We start from the raw sequence: 23,333 nt of genomic DNA, 5'->3' as shown, positions 1-23,333 counted from the left end.
ATGAATTTGGGGACCACGCAGGACCACACTGTGCAGAACAGCAGGGGGTGAGAAGGACTGCCTCCAACCAGACTCAAAAAACACACACCCAGAAGAGAGACCAGTCAGGCCAGATGGTGCCAAGAGACTCCATCTTAACAGTCCCACTTTTAAACTGTACAAGCAGCCTCGACTCTACTGAACAGCTGAAACCAGAGGTTCTCAAACTCTTTGGAAAAGGATTTTGTAACTGGCTTTGCAAAGATGTAATACCTTTGGAGCAAACATACATATGTAGGTATAAGCTGTTCAACATTGGATTTTTAAGGGCATCTCTAAGGTGGTACTACAGAAGAGATCAGAGGCCACTTTATTGTGGTTTCTCCTACATATATGCTAACCAGACCGGTGGTTCTCTTTGAGAATATTCTGACACATTAAGGGAACGAGCCACAGCTGTTCTGTTTACTTGGGGAGTGCTGGCTCATTCTTTCTCTTTTTCTTTCCTTATTCTTAAAGGCAGGAGTCATGTTCCATACTCCCCTTGAATTAAGAATCATTTGGAGGGATGTCTACTACACAGATCAACAGATTCGGGCCAATTCCCTGTGTGACCTTGTACCTAAACTGACAGACAACTGATGTTATTGCTCTTCATTTTTTAAATTGCCAGAAGGAATGGCACCAAAAAAAGATTCATGTAATTACTTTCATAATCTAGATACACTGTAGCAGTTATCTGTCATTCTAAGTGTATTTTACACAACTCACTGCAGGAATGATTTCACCCATCCAGTATAAAATTTTATTACCTAAAATTGCTTTTTATTGATATCATATGTGATTAACTGATAGATGATGAACAACACAGTGATGTAGCCAATCACTGTGTATTTCACTCTATTTACTGTTTCACAACCATTTCCAAGAAGCAAAGGACAAGCTTCATGCCATGAGTTTTATGGGAAGTTGTGGAAAATTTAAAAATATTCTCCACTTCTTACTAATTATGGCATGGCTCCATCATTCATTTTTGGTGTGTATGCTCTCCACAATACCTGTCAACACTGTGTTTCAGTATTGTTTTATACTAATTATATAAGGATGGCCTTAGTTTAGATTTTTTTGATAAATTAATTTTCAGTGCACAGACCAATTTTGGGAAACTGTCTAATTTACAGTATATGAGTTTTAGTATGTTTACTCTTCCATCTACAGGTCTTACATTGAAAAGGTCAATATCCAAATAATTCTAGATGGTTGGGAAGGGGAGGGAACAGATCCTCAGGTAAGAAGGAACTGCTATCACGCCATTAAACACACTTGCATCTGTTCAAGAGGTTACTGTTAATAGGTTGGTAATTCTGCCTTTTTGGTTGCCAGTGTATAAGTCCCAGTATAAGTCCTAGGGCTCTCTTTTTAAAAGCATATTTCTTCAATTGTACTACAACTGTTCTTTGGATTATTACTGCTGAATTTATTAATTTAATTTCCTTAATGGTCTTTTCTCTGATTTGCATGGTAAAAATCAATTAGCTCCAAGCACTAGCACAAACTGTTGTGTTTTGGTTTTAAATTACAAAGGTATAAACTCATCAGTCACTCAAATAACTTAGCTTGCTGCTATTACTTTTATCTTTTAAAGCAGTGTTTGTTTTATTCATGAAAGCTTAGATGAGAATTAAAATAGAAATGGATAAAACTCTCATCTACACAACTCAAACTCCAGAATCCAGGCTATGGAAATTTTAACATTGCTGTCTGTCATCCACCTATCCAACATACAGAGATACAAATGATACAATTTCCCTGGGCAAATTAGATACTGTTCTCAGATAGAGGCATAAGCCTAGCACAATTCCACTTACTCTGCTGAAGTTGTTCCAGATTAATACTGGTGTTACAGAGAACAACATGTTAGCCAGAAATATGTCATTGTGATTTTATGGTCAGTTAGCACTGACATCTACTCATGTATCATGAGTGGGATTGCAAAGACATCCTTCCCTCCCCCCTTAGAATTTACAGAAAACCAGTCCAGGAGCTACATGAGGGAAAGTGAAAGAAAGACTAGATCTGGGAGCTGGGCTACTCATGCCAGGGCCAGTGGCAGTAATTCAGCTGTCTAGTGTCTCAACTGGCATGCAGCTGAAGAACAGAAGCCAAGATGGACACAACCAGCCTAAACATAAATGTTTCTGCTCTTGCTTTGTTATGCAACAAATCAAGGAGATAGCAACGGATCTTATTACTCCTCCCCAGACCTGTGAAATGAGAGACTGACTTTGCATCAGGGCAATGAATCTTTCCTTTTCACTCCTTCCTCCTTCCCACCTCTGCCCTTGGATAACCTCAAGTCCTTAAAGACCTGGGCAGTTGTATTTTAAGTAATTCAGAGTTGACTGTGGAAATTACTCAGACTTTGCTGAGGAAAAGCTTTCATCATTTTCACTGAAAGTTTCTGGAAATAATGAACACCTTGGTGCTAAGTAATGACATCAAGTCTGGCCTTTAAAAAGCTTTTCTTGGAAAGACCTGCAATGTAATACCACAGACATCTGTATAACTATCAGTGATGGCAATGGCTGGATACCACACAGACAAGGTGACAGAACTGTGGCTTTGGCTTAAATACTATGATGCAAGGAACCTTTAACACACATTGTGAGACAGAGAGTTTATTTCAAATCAGCTGTTGCTTAGGGTTACCTTCTTTTATTGTTCAGACTAGCGTGAGCCATCACGAATGTCTGGGTTTCAGTCGCTTCCTTCACTGGCACTATATTGTCTGATGACAGGTTCCCTTCTTGTTGTTTGGGCTGTCCACACACTTTATCAACCTATATGAAAGGAAGGGAAAGGAAAACTGGGTTTGAATGGAGAAACTGATTTACAATCACTCAAAGGTCTGCTTGTTCCTTGTGGTTGGTGTTTACTGGAAGAGAAAGCATCTGGGTGAGAAAAAGAAAGGATTCTTCTTTCCAGGACCTGGAAACTAATCCCCTGCATAAGAATGACTAAAATATAAGGCAGTGCAAAGAGCACTGCTACCAGAAAGCCAACAGTCATGGATTTGTCGCTGGATACATGGACTATAGCACACCTGGAAACATGCTGAAATAGTGACTGACAGAAGTGTTGCCAAACCAAACTTTTATTTAGAAACATACCTGGAGTTTGAAGGTACACAGATTTGGGTGTAACATCTGCCCTGTATATAGAGAGCAGTCTATTTGGTGTTTGAAGGGGCTTGTAGCCAGAAGACAACTGAATCTTCCAGCCTTTAACTGGACAATGTTCCCTTAAAACAAGAAAATGAGCAAAAGAAGTCAGCATCAACAAATCACTGTCAATAAAGTCTTTTCTTGGACAAAACAGAATAAAAATAGAATTTCCAGCCCTGGGAATCATCAGTGCCTTGGATCCTGCATTCGGAACACTGACGTCACTCAGCCATTTGCCCTTACTGTCCTTCCTGAATCATCTCATAGGGGATTTAATACAAGACAAGGAGAAAGCAAGCTTGTGTTTATCCTTTGCGCACTGTGGATCTGACACTGCTCCTGCATCCTGCCACATTTATTTGCTGTAACAGCTTTAAGTGACAATAGTAAGACAAACCTCTTCCCTTTCAAATGCACGAATAAGTAACTGTAATGTTTTCACCTACATTTAAATCCTCAAGCAAACATGAAAAGAAGACAAAGGAAATCCTACTGTGGGCATGGTACTACCAGAGACCTCAATCACATAGAATCCATCATCCTGCACAGCACTGAATTTGGTAACCCTTCTTCAGTTTTCCATTATAACTAGGGTGAGAGAGATTCTTGCTGGGCTGTGCATTTTACAGCATCTTTAAAACCCTTACTGAGTCACAACTGCCTATCTGCTGAGTATTTCAGACCACAGATGACTTCAAGTAATATTCTCTGCCCCATTGCACCACTATGTTGTATACATCAGTGCAAGTACAGGACAATTTTCTCAGCCTTAGCCCATTTCCTCCAGAAAAAGTACTGCTATGTAAAGCTAAGACATTTTCCGCTGAAAAAATAGGCCAATCAAACATGAAAAGTTGGAAGCTGTGTAGGCATGACACTTAACATCAACTTTAGTTGAGTGAGTTATGGCCTGGTCCAGTATAATATGCTGTAAAAAACCTAAAACTGTAGCAGTTGAATGAGAACATACTGGATAAATCCTGACATATCTCCAGCAGCCAGAGCAGGAGCCAGCTGCCTCACTCAATACCATGCACCGTGTATATTGTTCTGGTCTCACCACGGACTAGCACAGCATTGTTTTAAAACACAACTTTGTAAAATAGAATAGTCTGTTTCAGTCCCTTCTAAACTTCTGAAAAGAAAAAAAAACACACTATGCAAATGAAAATATTAAAAAAATGCCTTTTGAACCCTTTGGAGCTGAACAGAGGGTCTAACACAGCTGGATCACATTTCTGCACAGGATGCTCTCTCTCCGCTGCCCCAGGTTACCCAGGTCTCCTACAGCATGCAGACCCAAAATCCCAGCATAGGTTTCTACAAAATCCATCTTAGATTACATCATGTCACTAAAGTTTATGTCTTCGAATCACATACACTTCAAATCTAGTCACTCTGCATTTAAGACAGTTTTAACCAACTAACATCAGAGTGGTTTGGAAAAACAATGTGGTTCTCACATACATAAGCAATGAAGAACACAAAGTTTTTTGGTTTTCCTGTGAGAAGTTTCAGAGATTTAGAGTCATCATTTTTGTTGTGAATCAATAGTTTAAGCATTCCAAATGAAAATACTCACTTTGTTTTGATTAGTATTTTTGATACCATAGAAATAAAATGACTCCTTACATTGCAGAAGTTTCAGTATTTTCTATGCCAAACCTTAACTTTGGGGTTTCTTTTTAACTAGTAATAACAGTTTCCTGCATATCAAATAAAACCACAGTATTTTAAGGAAAAAATATTTCTCAGTGGAAAATTTTAACCAGTTCTACTCCATTAAAAAGAAAGTAATTTGTTAAATGAAAGGGCAAATCACATTCACACTTTTTTGTCATGCAGGCCTTTTAGTGCCTTTCTTCTCATTAATATGCTAAGAAATACTAGCAATGCTCTGTAATTTAAACTACAGCACAGACATTTTAATCTGAAGTGAGATTAATAAGATGATAGATATAATAATGATATATTATTTGTAATGTCAGTAGCTCTTAAATGTCTCAGCTGAGATCCAGACTGTGCTTTACTAGGAAGAAAAAAAAGTGTGAGACAGTCCCTGTCAAACAGCATCTGACACTTAAAGGAACAAGAAGTGATAGGAAACTAGTGCAGAGGCACGAAGTGACTTCTCCAGTGTTAGAGCAGGGGCCCATGGCAGATCACAGCTAACTCTGTGTGTAGTCAATGCCCTGGCTTCCTTGGGCAGCTCAGCCCAACAGTCCTCAGCCCAGACCCAGCTCCCTAGGCTGCTTCCACCCACGCTGCAGGGGTCTGGGCAGTTCCAGCAGGGCCAGGCTGGCAGCTCATCAGCCCTCTTTTCTTCCCACCACCTTCCAGCATGAAGTTTATTCAAGGTTAGTGTGGATCACCAGATTTTCTTCATTCCCAACCTCTTTGGGGCAGCAAGGATGGAGGATTTCACCCTACCACTGCTCCCGCAGCGTGTACAAAACTTAAGCCCATGAATGTGGGTGCATCCTCCAGCTTTGGATGCAAAGACCAAACTCCCTCCCAAGAGATTGTCTCTCATGGCTCTTGAGTTATCCCTGTTTGGCATATTTGTTTCAGATTTTGGATAAGTTAAACAGAAACCTGATTTTTTTTTTTCCCCCACGTGGACTAATTTTGACATCTCACTGAAATGTGTATTTTTCTGCAAAATAAAGAAAGAGACAAGGCTGAATTTTACTAGCTAATTTTAGCAGTCACAAAGTTGACAGCAAGAATGTACACTCATGTACAGAAAATCATCTTAAACTTCCAGCTAGGACATTTATGAAAAATGAGTTAATGCTGTGTAAATTCAAAAGTATGAGGCATGCCATTAAAAAAAAAAAAAAAAAGTGCTTTCCGGAACTGCAACATCTGAAATCTACTGCTACAAATTATCTGTCTGTTAACAACAGCAAGGAACATGGAGGGCTTCCCTCCCATCCTAAGGGCACCAGACAACTGCACTGTCAGTTTAACTCAGACCTCATGAATAAGCCTCACCACCCAGAGGAAAAACAGTGCTACTAAAAATGGTGACTGGGATTTTAAAGATTTATTTCCTTGTATGTGTGACTTACCGCTTCCAAGTTATCTCTTAAACTGAAAGTGTAGACTGTTTTTTTTAATTTATCTTTAAACAGAAGCTAACATTCCTCTACTAACACTGGACATTAGAATTTGACACATAACAAAAAATACCAAATATTGTGAAAGGCAACAGAACTGCAAAACAATAGATGCAAAGAACTGGAGATACCGGTGATAAAATTAAAAAAAAAAATAATTACTAGAACCAGAAAATCCATTGCTTTTTTCCTAAATTCAATTTTTAGTACTCAGAATAATCAGGAATCAACATAAAGAATGACTAAGCTCATTTATTTCTTTAGTTTTTAAACTTAAAAATAAGCCTGCCAATCTTAAATTATGAACTGATAGAATAGCATCCCTCATTAACTATCATAACACTAAGGTCATTCCTCTTGTCTCTGATGATATTTAATCAAGTCTGCCTTCTAACAGTGAACACCTATAGCTGAAAACTAGAATTCCTCATACCTCATTATCTTCTGAATTATCAATAATGTTTCACAATTCTATACACTTTTCTTTGGATTAAAGCTTTTTTACTTATGCACCAATAATTCTTCTTACATATCTCTTTCTAACAACCATAGCTACATTTCTTCTATGAACTTTCCTTTGTAATGAAATACAGAATCATATATATATGGATTATTTGACCTCTTACTATTTGTTCTTTAAAAGAATGACCACTTACAACTATTGCAGAGGCTTAACAAAATAAATTGAAAAAATGTCATTCAAAATCTTTTGAACTCGAGCAACCTTAAACATTCAGGTCATATTTAATATACCCAATATAATCAAACAAGGGAAAAATGTCATGCCCTTCTTGATACCAAGAGAATCTTATCTCTCTAAAGCAACAGACCTTTTAACTACTCCAGAAAAGTAATCTTCTTTGATTTTGTAATGGGAAGCATAGTATTTTAAAATACAAGATTTTTCTAGTGATTGGGCTTTGAGTTATTATTAAAATGCTAGTGCATTTTCTGGCAGATTTCTGCCCCCTCCAATCTGTAACCCAATTCAGCTCTGCGAAAACTCAGCATCTGGGTGAACACCTCTGACAAATTACACCCCTCAGCCCAGATTCCTGATGGCTGTGCAGGCGTCAGCACAGCCATACCCCACAACACATGTGCCACAAATGCATTTCAAACCAGAATTGGAGTTTGCAGTGAGAGACGCAAGAAACACTGAGTTACAGGGAAATCATGTTCACCATGAGATCTCGTTTCCTTTGGGTCAGGCACACCCTTATCACTTGATTACCAATGGCACAAGACACCAACAGATGTCTTGTTTGTCATTTTTTATTGACCAAGCCATCAACCAAAGTTTATTATGTAAATACAGAATCCTCTTCTTTGGAATGGCTGTCACCTATTACTATAGTATTGTTGCAAAATTCTCATTTCCAGTGCTCAAAAGATGAGTGGGAGCACATTTGATAAAATGTAAGCCAGGGTTTATTGCTCATTGCCACTGTCTATAGCTTATTGAACAAAATCTTACACTCAATACAGAGGCAACAAAGAGAGAATAAGAAAGATCATTTGGAGAAGAGAGCCAATAACCTTTGATTTTGCCTTCTTTTAAATATTCTCTCTCTTACGGAATATGTTACCTATTACAAATGCAGCATTTGCTGGCAGCAAAGTTCAGCAATACATAAACAAACTATAGGATTATTAGGTCATTTTCTTACAGGAGTATGTTGTATTTCACTTGGTAGGGGAGAATCCTCCTCTCTCATCTTGACTGTATTGGATAGTTTAATGTAAATTAATTTCCTACAAATCTTCTGAAAACTGGCAGTTAGAGAAGTTGACTGTTACTAGATACTAGAGATTCCTCCAAGGAGGGCCGCATTATGAATTCCTCAGGGGCAGAAAAACCTTCTGTCGGAGTTGACACTTACTTAGACATCAAAGAATTCAGCCATGGAATTTAAATCCATAAGAGATGAGACTCTGTGTGTTCTCTGCTGCCTCTGGAAATACCTGGCTTTAATCAAGTGATTTGAATTACAGTAATATTCCTGGGTTCAGTGTTGGAATCAAGATACAACTGTGCCAGAAATAAACAACAGTCCTGTAAAAGGAAGAGCTCACACTCTGAGGAAACAACAAGTAACTATAGGCATATCTTGAAAAATGATGGACAAATACAAAGAGATTGAGATACAGATCATCCTGTTATTTTTCTGAAACATCTGGGCTCCTGTTACTCTTAGGCATAGCTCAAAATCTCCCTCAAACAAAAAAAAAACAACCAACAGGAAAGTAGTTTTGTCTTAGCAAGAATGCAGAAGTAATGGAACACTATTTAACATTACTGACGTGGATTACTTGATGCTGAAATTATTTTCAGTTCCCCAATTTAACCCCATCTATTTCAATGATCTTACATGCTTTGGTGTGCTACTGTTCTGCACTCAAAGCCAGGGAAACTCTACCCCCTGTACAAGTGCACAGGGATGAAGCACTTCAACAACCAAACGCTGAGATTATTTCCTTGCTTCTCCCTAACTGAAAGAGAAAGTCTGTCACAGGTGCTAACGCCCGAAGTGCTCCTGTCTCAGAAAGGTTTGGAAACAGTAACTATAAAAAATTTGGTTGTCAGCATGGAGAGTTGTTTGACAACAAATTATAGTTTTAAGACCCTCACACTTTTTCTCTGGGGACTATATCCCCCATACAAAAGGGGAAAACAAAGCGTAAGGGTTATTTAGAGTCTCAAAAAGCTGGAACTTGAAATCAGTAAATCCAGAAAGCTCTAATAAATTCCCTGGCTAAAAACGTGGGCTATAAAATTTAGGCAGCCATTTCAAGGTCAATGAAGGATTAAAGAAAATCAGAGACTGGTTATACTTCAGCCATATAACAGAGTTGCTAGAGCAACATTTGCCCAGAACAGGAATGAAGCAGCCACACTAGTACAGAACAGGCAGATGCAAATCGCACACCTGAAGTGATTCTTAGCTCTTTTGACTGGAGAGCATGTCTCCTTACAAAAGTTCACAAATTGTAATGTCTTCCTTAAGGAAATGCCTGGTTATTGCCTCTTCTTCAATGAGCAGTAGCCAAAAAGATCTCAGTGGCCTTCCCTAACTGCATAGTAGGTTCAACCAGCTAGGGAGTTGGACTAGTAGCATGGATGCAGTCCCAAGCGCCCCATTCCAAACTCAGAAATGCATTGCCATTTTACAGGTATACATATAAAAAGGGGTGTACGGGAAGAAGTAGAATTAATTAGTCATAGGTATTTTCAATATTGCATAGAATGTCAACTCACACAAGCTTCAAGTCAAAAAAAGGGCAGGTTTCAAGCATACAGAATTTATAGGAGAATAATTTACACAGCTGCAATCAACTTCCTCTTACATATTTCTAAGGGTCCAACCTGAAGTATTACAAGGCCAAGAAGTACTCCTGTATGCCCTTATAAAAAGTGGTACTAAAAGATTCTGTCCATCTATTCCACAATTCATCTTTCTTCCTTTTTAATTAAGAAGGTCAAGTTTCCAGGCTACCAGATATATTGAGAAAGATGAGTGTTCAGCAGAAGTGGAGTAGCAGTAGTATTCTGCAAACAGCCCTGAAATTGTTTCTTGAAAAGAGAAAAGTATGTGCTGTGTTAGGAGGTTTTGTGCTTGTGTGAATCGACATTGTTGTCTTTTGTAGGTTCTGTCTGTGACAGAAGAGACATCCTTTCAGGCATTAACACTGGGCACACACAATGGTCAAATTCTGCAACAGCTACTCAAATGAATCAAATTCTACAAGGCCTTCTCCCAAATTAAAAATGCAAACGATGAGTAGCAAGAATTTGGGGCCTTATTCTACCATATCATTAAGAAAGAGCAGTTAGATAACCTGTACTGAGCTAAGCAACTGGGTATGCCATGAAGCCTGCATTTCAATGCATACATACAGGTTTTGTTCACAGGGATAGTAGTTGAGGATTTCTGGAAAAACATAAAATAAGGAAATACCTTACATGATACCAGCTATTTCAAGAATTCTATACAGCTTATACCTAACAATTTTTCAGCATAAATTACAATGATATTTTCTGCTCTCACTGACTTTTAAAATTGCATACACTGGTCAGGATATCAAACTATCCACAGTTTATGTCCACAGGTAAAAATCTTTTAAGCACACATAGGTCAATAACTTTGTCTATTTTGTTAGGATTTTTTAAAGCATTTTTGTTCAAATTGTATATATATTTACCCAGCTGAAAAGGGAAATTATAATCATTTATAAAGCCAAAACAAAATATGAACAGCACACCTGAGAGGTAATGACAGCTCCCCTCCTCCCCCACAATACTCCCTCCCAAGATTCAGGACTAATCTTTCCTGGCCTTTGTTAGTTGTGACATTTGTCCTTAGATATTGACAACCTAGAAAGGTCAGGCTCAATTTTATAATTAATTACAATAATCTAGTATGGAAGGAAAATTCTATTGGGCATCAATGCATGTGGGTCACTTTAAAAGCTCTCAGAAAAATTAGGTAACTTTAAAGATAACATAAAAAGAAAATCAATTAAAATATTTTATTCACATTTCCCTTTTAACTCTCTTCAAATTAATTACAGTATATCAAAATGGTATTGCATGTTATGTGTTTATTATTTATTCCCATTCTTAAGTGAAAGCAATTATCAAAATATTACTGGAATTTCTTTTGTCACTGCAAGCTTAAAATGTAACTAAGAAAAACTCTTCATGGTTTGTTCTTCAAAGGTTCAATAACCAAGTTCAAAAAGTAGCAGAGAAAGATCATACATCTTCCAAACATACACACACACACATTTGTATGAAAAGGAAAACACACTCGTATCCTTTCAGGGCTTCCCTACTACGCAAGTGTTGTACAGACTAAATACCAAACTGCTGCAGTTAGCACTGCAGATAGAAATCCCTAGCACAGACTGGTTCCCCGTGCAAAGGCAGTACCACCATCATCACCAACTTGCCCCAATGCCTCCTGCTGTCCTTCCCCAGCAGCAAGGGCTAGCACCACCCCACCTCTGCTGACAGGACCTAATGGTGATATTCCTTAGCCCTCTGTGGTCAGAGCAGCCAAGTGCTAGTATCAGGGTTCAGCTGAGCTAATAAGGCTTATTTTGAGCTGACCCGGTTAGATATAGCTCCATCACTGACTGCGATGAGGGGCTGGCAACCTCTAGCAGCAGGGGACTGACAAGCAGAAGGGCTTGTACCTGTGATTCAGGCAGGTCTCCAGTTGGCACAGGCAATTCTGGAAAAGAACGTTTTTCCTTAGACTTGGGTACCTCACTAGATATCTTTAGTCAAAAAATGAGCGTGTCACTCTTCAATTTGCTTTAAGTCAAATTAGCAGATAGTCACATAAGGAGCCATAAGCAAGCCTTTTTTTTCTCAAGTTAACTTTAGCAATGTTGATCTTCTTGATGATGCCCAAGAGCTCTCTGAGACAAGGTCGGGACCCTTTTCACTAAATGCAGCTAGTTTGATCACCACCCCAACACAGGCAGACCCATTGGCTTTAGCGAGTTTCAGCTGCCTGGCAGCAGAAGTCACAAGATGGCCCAGTGACATAATGAATCAACATGAAGGGGAGGCTACCGAAAGAGGGAGTGTTTCTCCCTAAACAGCATCTCCTTTTGCTATTGCCAAAGACAACTGGGTAGAACAGACCATTAGTCTGATCAACTGGAGTCTTATGTTCCTCTATACATAGTTATTGCCATCATAATCACAACAGAATTGCAGGAATGATTCTGAGTAACTGGCCAAGGTGACTGCAAACACTCATTCTTCATATATGAACAAATAAAAATTTGTAATGAATTACTAGGAACCTGAGCCAGATCCGATCCATGGATAGCTTAGTCACCTAATTCTCTGAGCATGCAATTCAGCTTCATTTTGAGTTTAACACACTTTCAAAGATGGCCATCACCACTCAGGTATTTAGGCACAAGCCCAGACGACCAAAACAATCATCCTAGCAGGCCTTTTGGAATATTAGGCCTAAACACAGCTTTCAACTGAAGTGCTCCATCTCCAGTCTTTCTCGTAATGCAAACAGAATTGTTTCTTAGTAGTTTACATGTGACTGGCATTATACAGTATATCCAAAAGAAGGCAATAAACAGTAACACAGAACAAGATTCATCTTTGCTTACTCCATGACTTACACCGATTCTGTGCCTTTAAAATATTATATTAATTAGATATCTAATTATGCAAATAATCTACATAACCATTTGTGCTACAGGCTGTCAGATAATTTGAAATGCTTCTCAAAATCATTGTGTATTCTGTGTGGCCCCCCTCTTCCTCTGCAGGGTGCTTGAAAGCAGGGTTGCATGAGCTGGGGACAGGCCCCAGGGTGGTGAAGGGACACGCGGAATGTCCACACAGAAGAGAAGGGACCTCAGGCTCACAGGCTTGACAGCTCCTGGTCAAAATCTCCCCTTTCTCTGCAGGTAGATATATCTTCAGAACAAAGTTTCAGGAAAATAAATGGAGGAAACATTCCCTAAGTAAAAGAGTTTATTCCAAATCTCTGAGAAAAACTGCTTCCGTTACTTTAAACTGACATCTCAGTATGTTCAGGGGGATATTTGCAGGGAAGAGAGCATCCCTATTAGGGCTGGCTAATACTGCAAACGTGATCCAGATTTTAAGATACAAGAAGAGTCATGCATATCCTATATATTTAAGAGCACTGATATACCTACTCTGAAAACATTTGCCAAAAATGGTAATCAAGAGCAGGAAAACACCAATTTTCAGCAAAATTTTTAAATCCTTCTAAGATTTTGGTTTTTTTCTGTTCATCATTACTACAAGCATTTAGTTGGACAGGCAAAATACCGGAACTTTCTCTTCCAAAAGACATTATGAAAGTGACCTAACAAAAATATGTAGGAAGTCAGAAGGCCATTATACTTTCACATTGTCATATTAGCTGAAATAATGCTGCAAGTTTATGCAATCACTAAATAAATATGTCAATATGACCTTCCATTTTGTATATAAAAGAAATATATTAATTAGAAAAGACTAGTGAACAGATTCAATTATTTTTTCATGAGATACGTCATTTCAGTTATGATTTGCTGACAGTTGCTGTCAAAATCAACGTGTTTTCTTGTGCCTTTTTTTCTGAACACGAGTAATTTTAGATGACACTGAAGACTTGAGTAATTATTCAAGACCTGTAGCAATAGCATGTAGCACAATTATCAGGGGCAGCAGCAGCCGCCCTTGTTTAAAATATTTAGAAGACATTTTTCACGTTGAGACAAGTACATTACATTTATAAGCAAATGTAATACTTCTCTCCCATCTCCCAGGGAAACCACTTCTAATGCAGTAGTAATGTGTTGCTTATAGCGGATACTAAAATAGCTGGTTTTTCCCTTTACCTTAGGACCTCAGGTAGATGTTATTAGGATTTTTACCATCAAAGAGGACTGGGATCCTGCACAGAGTGCAAAACCCTAGCTTCTCCTGGGGGCCTGATTCATCACATCTATTGGGATAGGCCCCACTGGCATCAACAGGCTTTTGGTTTCTGAACATGTGTGGCAGGCAGACCCTGACCTTGTACACTTGGTGAAAGGAAGGATGCTTTGAGGATTTACTACAGTGATTAATGTGGATCTGCTTAGGACTATTAAACCATTAAAGTCATTTTACTGGTTGAGCTTTTCTGCAGTTGAAACTAGATGAAGGTACTAAATCTGCAAGTTTAAGTCCAAACAGCAGATCAGACCTTTAATATTGTACCTTTGAATTTCATGAAGACAGAGATCTTTCTAGCAAGATATTAAGCACAATTTATTTACTACTATATGCATCCTGTTTTCAACTTAAGAGTCAAGAGCCAGTTGGTAAATAAAGGAAACAGTCTCAAGAAAGCACCATCTTAAACTGCCTGCTCTCTGCAGAATTCATTTTGACTATGTTCAGAGTGCTGGAATGGTACCATTATGTCAATTTGGTGTTAGGGAAGTAGAACAGTACGAAAACAGAGCTGAAAACAAGGAATAAAGATGCTTATAACAGATCCAAGACCATGACTCTTCATTTATGGTTGTCAGGCCTTCTTCATTCCAAACTTTGTTTCTGATCCATGCTTTGTTAAAACAAAAGCAACAGAAGGATCCACTTTAAACTGTTATACCTAGCCAAGAAGTCATCATTATTTCTTAGTCTAGAAACCATTTCCACACTGATAGCACACTGAAATTTCTGAAATTCATTCATGTACTTGTCTGACTCATTTCTGATTAAATTCTGCAAAAAGAGCAAACAAAATATAGACTTTCTTTTGGTTTGAAATTTCTCAGACTGTATAAAATCTCAGAGAAATAATCCTAGAACATAGGAAGGAAATCAGAGAGGATGTTTTTGAGCTGGAAGGTAGTGAAAACTTAATATTTTGACTTTTAAAAACACATCATAATTGAAAATAAATCTCCTTTTACAATGTTAAGTCTTACTCAAAGACTGACAAACTCAAGCACGGACATCAGGCATAGTCAACAGCAAGTTACACTGTCACGTCAATAAACTGTGACTGTATCCATTTAACAAAAACTAACCACCTTCTGCCAGTAACTGACTGGATATGAGTTACCAGCTCTGATAACATGCTGAATTACTGTTAGCAATGCTGTCAAGAATCACTCATACTTTATCAACCATGCAGTAAAGCAGCACATTATGTGTCGTATCACATAAAAAGCAGCACAGTGAACGTATGGAGCTTTAAAGCCCATCGAGTGTATGCAGAAAGCTAACAGAAAATAGAGATTCTCAGCACAGAACCTGAATTTGCATGGAAAAGATGTCCCAAAAGGGCACAGAAGTGGGTATCAGAAAATTTTACTTGAGCCAGCAACATGCCCTAGGGGCGAAGGCTAATGGTATCCTGGACTATATTATGACAAGCTGTGATCTTCCCTTCTATTCAGCACTAGCAAGGCCACACCTAGAATACTGTGCCCAGTTCTGGGTACTAGGTGACCCTGTTTGAGCAGGAGGATTGGACTAGATAGAATCATAGAATCATTTAGGTTGCAAAAGACCTTCAAGATCATCAAGTCCAACCATCAACCATGCCCACTAAACCATATTATAGAGTGCCTCGTCTACGTGCTTTTTGAAATACCTCCAGGGATGGTGATTGAACCACTTCCCTGGGCAGCCAGTTCCAATGTTTGACAACCCCCTCGGTTAAAAAAAACTTTCCTAATATCCAACCTAAATCTCCCTTGCCACAACTTGAGGCCATTTCCTCTCGTCCTATCTCCAGCCACCTGACAGAAGAGACCAGCACCCACCTCACTACAACCCCCTTTCAGGTAGTTGTAGAGAGCGATAAGGTCTCCCCTCAGCCTCCTCTTCTCCAGGCTAAACAGCCCCAGCTCCCTCAGCCGCTCCTCATAAGACTTGTACTCCAGGCCCCTCACCAACTTGGTTGCCCTCCTCTGGACACGCTCCAGCACCTCAATGTCTTTCCTGTAGTGAGGGGCCCAAACCTGAACACAGTACCCGAGGTGCAGCCTCACCAGTGCTGAGTACAGGGGGACAATCACCTCCCTGCTCCTGCTGGACACACTATTTCTGATGCAGGCCAGGATGCCGTTGGTCTTCTTGGCCACCTGGGCACACTGCCGGCTCATATTCAGCCAACTGTCAACCAGCACCCCCAGGTCTTTTTCTGCCAGGCAGCTTTCCAGCCACTCTTCCCCAAGCCTGTAGCGCTGCATGGGCTTGCCGTGACTGAAGTGCAGGACCCGGCACTTGGCCTTGTTGAACTTCATACAATTGGCCTCAGCCCATCAATCCAGCCTGTCCAGATCTCTCTGTAGAGCCTCCCTACCCTCAAGCAGATCAACCCTGCCTCCCAACTTGGTGTCATCTGCAAACTTGCTGAGGGTGCACTCAATCCCCTCATCCAAATCATTGATAAAGTTATTAAACAGAACAGGGCCCAACACCAAGCCCTGGGGAACACCAGCCACCAACCGGATTTAACCCCATTCACCACAACCCTCTGGGCTCATCCAGCCAGCCAGTTTTTCACCCAGCAAAGAGTACACTTGTCCAAGCCACGAGACACCAGCTTCTCAAGGACTATGCCATGAGAGACAGTGCCAAAGGCCTTGCTGAAGTCAAGGAAGATAACATCCACAGCCTTTCCCTCATCCACTAGGTGGGTCACCTGGTCATAGAAGGAAATCAGGTTGGTCAAGCAGGACCTGCCTTTTGTAAACCCATGCTGACTGGGCCTGATCCCCTGCTTGTCCTGGACTTGCCACGTGAGAGGTCTCAAGACAAACCGTTCCGTAATCTTCCCTGGCACCGAGGTGAGGCTGACAGGCCTGTAGTTCCCCGGATCCTCCCTCCGACCCTTCTTGTAAATGGGAATCACACTGGCAAGCCTCCAGTCCTCTGGGACCTCCCCTGTTGACCAGGATCGCCAATAGGTGATAGAGAGTGGCTTGGCAAGGACCTCTGCCAGTTCCCTCAGTACTCTTGGATGGATCCCATCAGGTCCCATAGATTTCTGAGTGTCCAGATGGCGTAGTAGGTCCCTAACTATTTCCTCCTGGATTAAGGGGGGTATGTTCTGCTCTTCATCCTTACCTTCCAGCTCAAGGGGTGGAGTACCCTGGGGATAACTGGACTCACTATTAAAGACTGACGCAAAGAAGGCATTTAGTACCTCGGCCTTTTCCTCATCACTGGTTGCTATGTTCCCTTCTGTATCCATTAAAGGAAAGATATTCTCCTTGGGATTCTTTTTACTGTTAACATATTTGTAAAAACATTTTTTGTTGTCCCTTACGATAGTGGCCAGATTTAGTTCTATCTGAGCTTTTGCCTTTCTAATTTTCTCTCTGTATGATCTAACAAGATCCCTGTACTCCTCCCAAGTTGCCCGCCCTTTCCTCCAGAGATGATAAACTCTCCTTTTTTTCTTGACTGCTAGCAAAAGCTCCCCGTTCAGCCAGGCCGGTTGTTCTCATCGGCGGTTCGACTTGCGGCACATGGGAATAGCCTGGTCCTGAGCCCTTAAGATTTCCTTCTTAAAGAATGTCCATCCCTCCTGGACCCCTTTGCCCTTCAGGACCGTCTCCCAAGGGACTCTCTCAACCAGTGCCTCAAAGATGCCAAAGTTTGCCCTCTGGAGGTCCATAGCAGTGGTTTTGCTGACTACCTTCCTTGCCTCACCAAGAATTGAAAATTCTATCATTTCATGGTCGCTAAGCCCAAGACGGCCTCCAACCATCACACCTCCCACCAGTCCTTCCCTGTTCATAAACAACAGATCTAGCAAGGCTCCTCCCCTGGTTGGCTCACCCACCAGCTGTGTCAGGAAGTTATCTTCCACACACTCCAGGAACCTCCTAGATTGTTTACTCACTGCTGTGTTGTACTTCCAGCAGATGTCTGGAAAGTTGAAGTCCCCCACGAGGACTAGGGCTCACGATTCTGAGACTACTGCCAGCCGCTTGTAGAATGATTTATCCATCTCTTCAACCTGGTTGGGTGGTCTATAACAGACTCCCAGCACAATATCTGCCTTATTGGCATTCCCTCTCATCCTCACCCATAAGCACTCCACCTTGTCATCAGAATCGTGTAGCTCTGTACAGTCAAAACATTCCCTAACATAGAGAGCCACCCCACCACCTCTTCTACCTTGCCTATCCCTTCTGAAGAGCTTGTAGCCATCCATTGCAGCACTCCAGCCATGGGAGTCGTCATGATGATGCCCCAAGGTCTCTCCTAACCTCAACCAATCTGTGATTCTGAGAATTCACTGTTTTATTTCCTTTGTGACTTCTGGTAAGTCACCTAAGGGTAAACAACACCATCTTCTGACCCAAAAGGCACTTAAGAGTAGGGAATCTAAAATTTCGATGTCCCTGCTGGACATGTGGATCCTTAATCTCAGCACAAGAAATCTCAGAAAGGGACACAAACCAAGCAAGCACCCAAAGCAGGAGAAAACAACAGGTACTTAAGTGTATACAAACCTCTACACTTTCTCCAGTGTTCAAGTACTTCCCGAAAGACTCATCTCACAGCTGTTGAAGTCAACAGTACAAGATTAAGATTCAGTGCTTTTGTTTGCTACCTCTAAGACATAGCACAGGGCTTCCCTTCCCTACAGGACACTGAATGCTTAAGCCACTGTATAATGCTGAAATACCAGATAAAAATTGGAGGCAAGAGAAGTACCAAGACTGATGGGAATTCGGTGTAGTCAAATTGCTATACTTCAATACACTTGAAAAGAAAAATTTGAATTTTAGGAGGAAAAATAACTCAGTTAAATTCAGATAGCTCATGAACAACAATTTAAAAAACCAAAATGAAACAAAACATGCTGTCAAAAAGCACAGCAAAAGTTCTCAGTCAAAACTTACCTACCTACTTGCAAACCAATAGTATAACATTGCATTCGTAGGACAATTATGTGCTCGGTGAGACTATTATGCTTCTGGGAAGTATTCTGCTCACTTCTAGCTACAGCCTTGAGTGGCATTTATCAACACTAATTTTCCCATCATACAGCCCTCACCTCACAGTAGGCGGTAACTCTTTTTATCCTCATTTTTCAGACAAGGAGGCTAAGGCAGAGATTAACAAATCTGAGAAAAACACATAGGATGGGCTTGGAACTGACCAACTCTGACAATTAAATCACATTCTGAGTTCAAAAGCTCTGGCAAAGTGCCTGCGTAATTAGATACTTGCCTACCTAAAACTTGCAGATTTGCAGAATTGGGCTACAAATCTCACAAGAGCATGGTCTCACAAACATCCTAGTGGATCCAGGGCTGCCTCTGCAGACCCAAATGTGCAGACAATGCAGGCATGATGCACCCAGTAGATGTGCAAGACCACCCAGCAGCCCAGCATAGCAACAGGAGTTGGCAATCATCAATGCAACCCAACTTAGTGTTTAAGGCTGTAATTAAACTGCCCTGAATACACAAACTTGTTTCATTCAATAATTGTTTTACTTGCCTAAAATAAGAACTGGAAGCAGTTACTTTGAGATAAATGGTCTGTGCTCATCTGCTTTTCAAAACATATACCTGAGTTTTTAATTAATAACATACGCTTCTTTACTGAAATGCACTAGAGAAGAGTTTAATTTCCCTTTTTCTCCAGCCACAAGAAAGCACTGCTGGCTCAAATCAAAGCTAAATTAAGCCATTGGTCCTTTCAATGCATGTGCCAAGAGACACTGCCCTCAAAAAGCAGGCCCACAACAATGTAAAACAAAGGAAAAGGAAAAAGTAATTTACTGTTTAGGTTGTTTAGCTTGAATCCCAATCTCTATTCCCTGCTCTGCAGCCTGAGCTTGTGAACTAGCACTCTCAGTCAGATGGCACCAGGCTCACAACTGTGGTAAGGGCAGACCTGTCACGTCGCACACTCCAAACGTGGGACCCACTCGGTTGCACCTGCACCTCACACATACACAGCACACTGCTGCCACTTCCTGCACCCACTTATGCCTGCAGTGTTGGAGCCTGCTACTAAACAGGTACCACAGGTGTTGTGCTGCAAAAGGACCTGCCCTTCCTACCAGGATACTGTACTCAGAGACACCCTTTGAGGAGCAGGCCTGTTCCACCACTCCTCCCCTTGCCACAAGGTTCCATCTGTGTTCATGCCCCAATGGACCATGTCCTTCACGCACAACCTTCCAAAGCAGCACTCAGCTCACACAGCTGTAACAGCAGTTTCAATTTCAGAAATAACTTGCCTGTGAAATGACAGTTTTAGGAACCCCTAACTTGCCACCTTTTTCTTCACAGCATCTTCAGTGGCATATCCACCTAAATGGTCATTTGCAGAGGCTTAATGCAAAACAGGAGAGAGACCAGTTATTTCATTCGCGTGTCTTGGTGCCCACAGCTCAGCTTTCTTCCTTTGATCTCCTTATTTAAGTAGCATCGCTATAATGTTGACCTAAAAAGCATCCAGCAAGAGTTTGATCTTGCAAATTCTGGGGTACATTCTCACAAATTTAGCCAATAAATCAGCCAAAAGTTCAATTTTCAGCACATACTGGGATAGAAACTAAGGTCTTATTTAGGAGCAAGTTCTTGAAGCGAGAGCTGAGTCATCATCTGGTTGGAGAAAACAAACCAAAGCTAGGGAATATATACATACCTGAGATCATTTCATTACCACACAAAGAATCTATCATAGTTACAATTTCATCTTCAATTTCAGACTCTCGCAGGGCAACATGAATAGATATAGGCAAGTAGCTTACTTGTAAAATCTTGGAATGTCTCAGCAACAAATAATAGGAAGTAACATATTAATCACAAAAAAAATATTTCCCATTTCTTAAATTCCAGCATTTATTTCCTTATTGCCTTCTGCACAGTTTCTTTTTACTCCAAAAAGTGTGCAGATTTTCACACTTAACACCAATAGTTTCACTGATATCGGCTCATCACTCTACTTGGGGCCCAGTTTAGCCTGGTTTTGAGGTAGTTCGAACTGGACATTAAAACATGCTGAAAGCATCTTGAGTGTCCTGTAAACATTATAATTTTCATTATTCAATACGCATACAGTATAAATGTAATAAAAACTAGACTATAGCAACCAGCTGACTCAAAGTCCTTCAGCCATAGTTTATTGAATCAACATCAGCAATCAAAATGTGATAATAGCAGACTATTTGTTTACCTAAGCAAAACGAGTTAAGTCCAACTTTTTTCTGATAGCTAAGAACTGACATGACAAAACTCATTACCATAATCAGACAGACAAAGAAGACTGAACGATCATGGAAAAAAAACTTTTTCCTGAATTCTAGATGTTTAAGGGAATCCTGAAGTTGAAATCCTAGATGTCTTAGGTTGAGATTCCTTAATGGAAGAAGTATAATTTGGGATGGGAAGGCAGTGCTATGTAGCACAAATTTTTTATTGCCTTTAGGTAAAGTTGTCTATATGGGCATTGCTACTCTGAAGTACTCTGTGAATAGAATACTTGATAAGAAACACAGTGGGGCTTAAGTGGTTGCTGAAGTGGGTAAAGCACGAGAAGAGGACAGTGGTCTGCAGGGTACAACAATCTCCAAGGAAAAAATAGACACAAAGGGCTTCTGTCATTTATACTGTGGCCTTTCTGCTGCTTTGATCAGCCGCTGAAAAGACCTATATATATAATTTTAGCACGACAAAACTTTCTAGAAAGGCCATAGCATGAATGGGAATTGGGACAAAAATCCCTTCTTTACATAAACATTAAAAAAAAAAAACAACCCAAAACCCCCAAACTTAAAACCTCAGCAACCTAATGAAACACATGGGAGGTTAAAAAGTAAAACTGGCTTGTTTCTAAAACAGGTCTTAATATAGTATGCCTGTAATGAAAAAGGGTAAATGAAAAGCATGCTGATTCCTGTTATTCTTTGAGTTAGACCATGCCCTTGGGTAGTATACGAAACCCCAGAAACGCAAAATATGAAAGTAATAAACATACAATTGCTCAGAACTTGATAATGATCTCTGTGAAACAAAATCTGAGGAATTTTGGTAGGCTTTGATGACTCTGAACACAGAATTAAGCTGAATGTATTTTAAATTAAACCTAAAATAAAAACAGCTGCTGGAAAACATGCATGACCAAATTCTTCATCTGAACATGTGCTGCTTTTGGCTATTTTCTTTTAGATTTTAAAACTTCACTGGCATTCTCTATATTCAACACCAGTATGAAGCAAAGTATAGTAGCTACTATTGGCATTCAGTTAAGCCAATCTAATTTTACAGATATTTGTTTAACAGCTGAGAACCCCTGCTATTTCCACCAGTGAAGGATTATACCACCAAATAAATTTCTTCACTGTGTAGCTGAATTCTGCAATTCACTGTGCAATGGGGCCTAAGAGATATACAGTCATCATTTAGGTTCACGAAGTTCATCCCACTCCTCTGCTGGCAACCCTTAAAGCCTAATCACACAGAAAAAAGAAAGACTGCTAATTAATTTTCCAAAGAGTTAATTTTAAGAACAAAACAAGGTGGATACCTAAGCGGAATTTTCCTATATGAAAAATACTTTTTCCATTAAAAAAAGATTTAGACTGCTTGAGAAACAGGGCAACAATACAGGAGAAAGACACAGGAGAAGAAATTACTTGGTTTGCTGATACATATGAAAGAGACTGTCCCATCATGGCAAGCCAGAGGGCAAACTTAACAAGATGTATAGAATACGCTTCGACTCGTGATTGAATTACCAAACAAAAGATATCCATGTCACAGTGGAAATGCCCTAATCAGATAAACTTTGAAATACCATTTGTTTGGGAATCTGACCTCCTATTCTCAATTATACAAGATTCTGTGGAAATTCAGAAGGGATACAAAACATAGCACATTCTGCAGCACTTTGAATTGGAAAAGCTTTCATACTTGTGATGTTTTTGTAGATATTAAAAAAAACTGTAAAACATGTATATGCATAGATCCCTTTGTACTTGGTAGGATGACAGCAAAGACGTAAGCAATTCATTTCACAGTGCATGTCTAAAAACAGTTGTCTGTCCCATACTCAGCTTTAAAACCCAGAGGTCTTAAAAAAATATCCTAGGTCCTAAAAAAAAGTCCTAAACAATTCATTCCTGTGAAATTGTTTCTTACTTTGTTTTAATCACCTTGTAGCATCTGCATGTCTCAGAAAACTCTTCAGAGCAAAAAGACAGGTGTTTTCATTAGCCTAAAAACTAAAGGCCCATAATCATTGCCAAAATAAGGCAATATTAACTCTACCTAAACACCAGAAGATGACAATTTTTAAAAAGCTACCCATAAATCTGAAATGTAATGAAATGTAGACAGAAAAAAGATTTCCATGGAATAGTTTATGCATTCTGGAAAAACAACCAAACCAAAAACCAACCCAGTCCACATGCTACACTATTGATAATGCCTCCCAGTACAAAGACAAGCTTTCTGCAAGGCATAATTCTCAAAG

General features: G+C 39.9%; 1 protein-coding gene across 3 annotated transcripts in view; it reads right to left on the bottom strand.

The window, feature by feature from the left end:
* Positions 1-23,333, bottom strand: part of LOC142032815 (glypican-5-like) — a 416,769-nt gene that overhangs the window by 278,926 nt on the left and 114,510 nt on the right. For all 3 annotated transcript variants that reach the window (XM_075031958.1, XM_075031959.1, XM_075031960.1), the window contains exon 3: positions 2,689-2,819. In XM_075031958.1, coding sequence (XP_074888059.1) covers positions 2,689-2,819 — 131 coding nt within the window. The remainder of the gene's footprint in view (positions 1-2,688; positions 2,820-23,333) is intronic.

This window comes from Buteo buteo, chromosome 7 (genome assembly GCF_964188355.1).
Source record: "Buteo buteo chromosome 7, bButBut1.hap1.1, whole genome shotgun sequence".
Taxonomy (NCBI): domain Eukaryota; kingdom Metazoa; phylum Chordata; class Aves; order Accipitriformes; family Accipitridae; genus Buteo; species Buteo buteo.
This window is presented reverse-complemented; position numbering and strand designations above follow the sequence as displayed.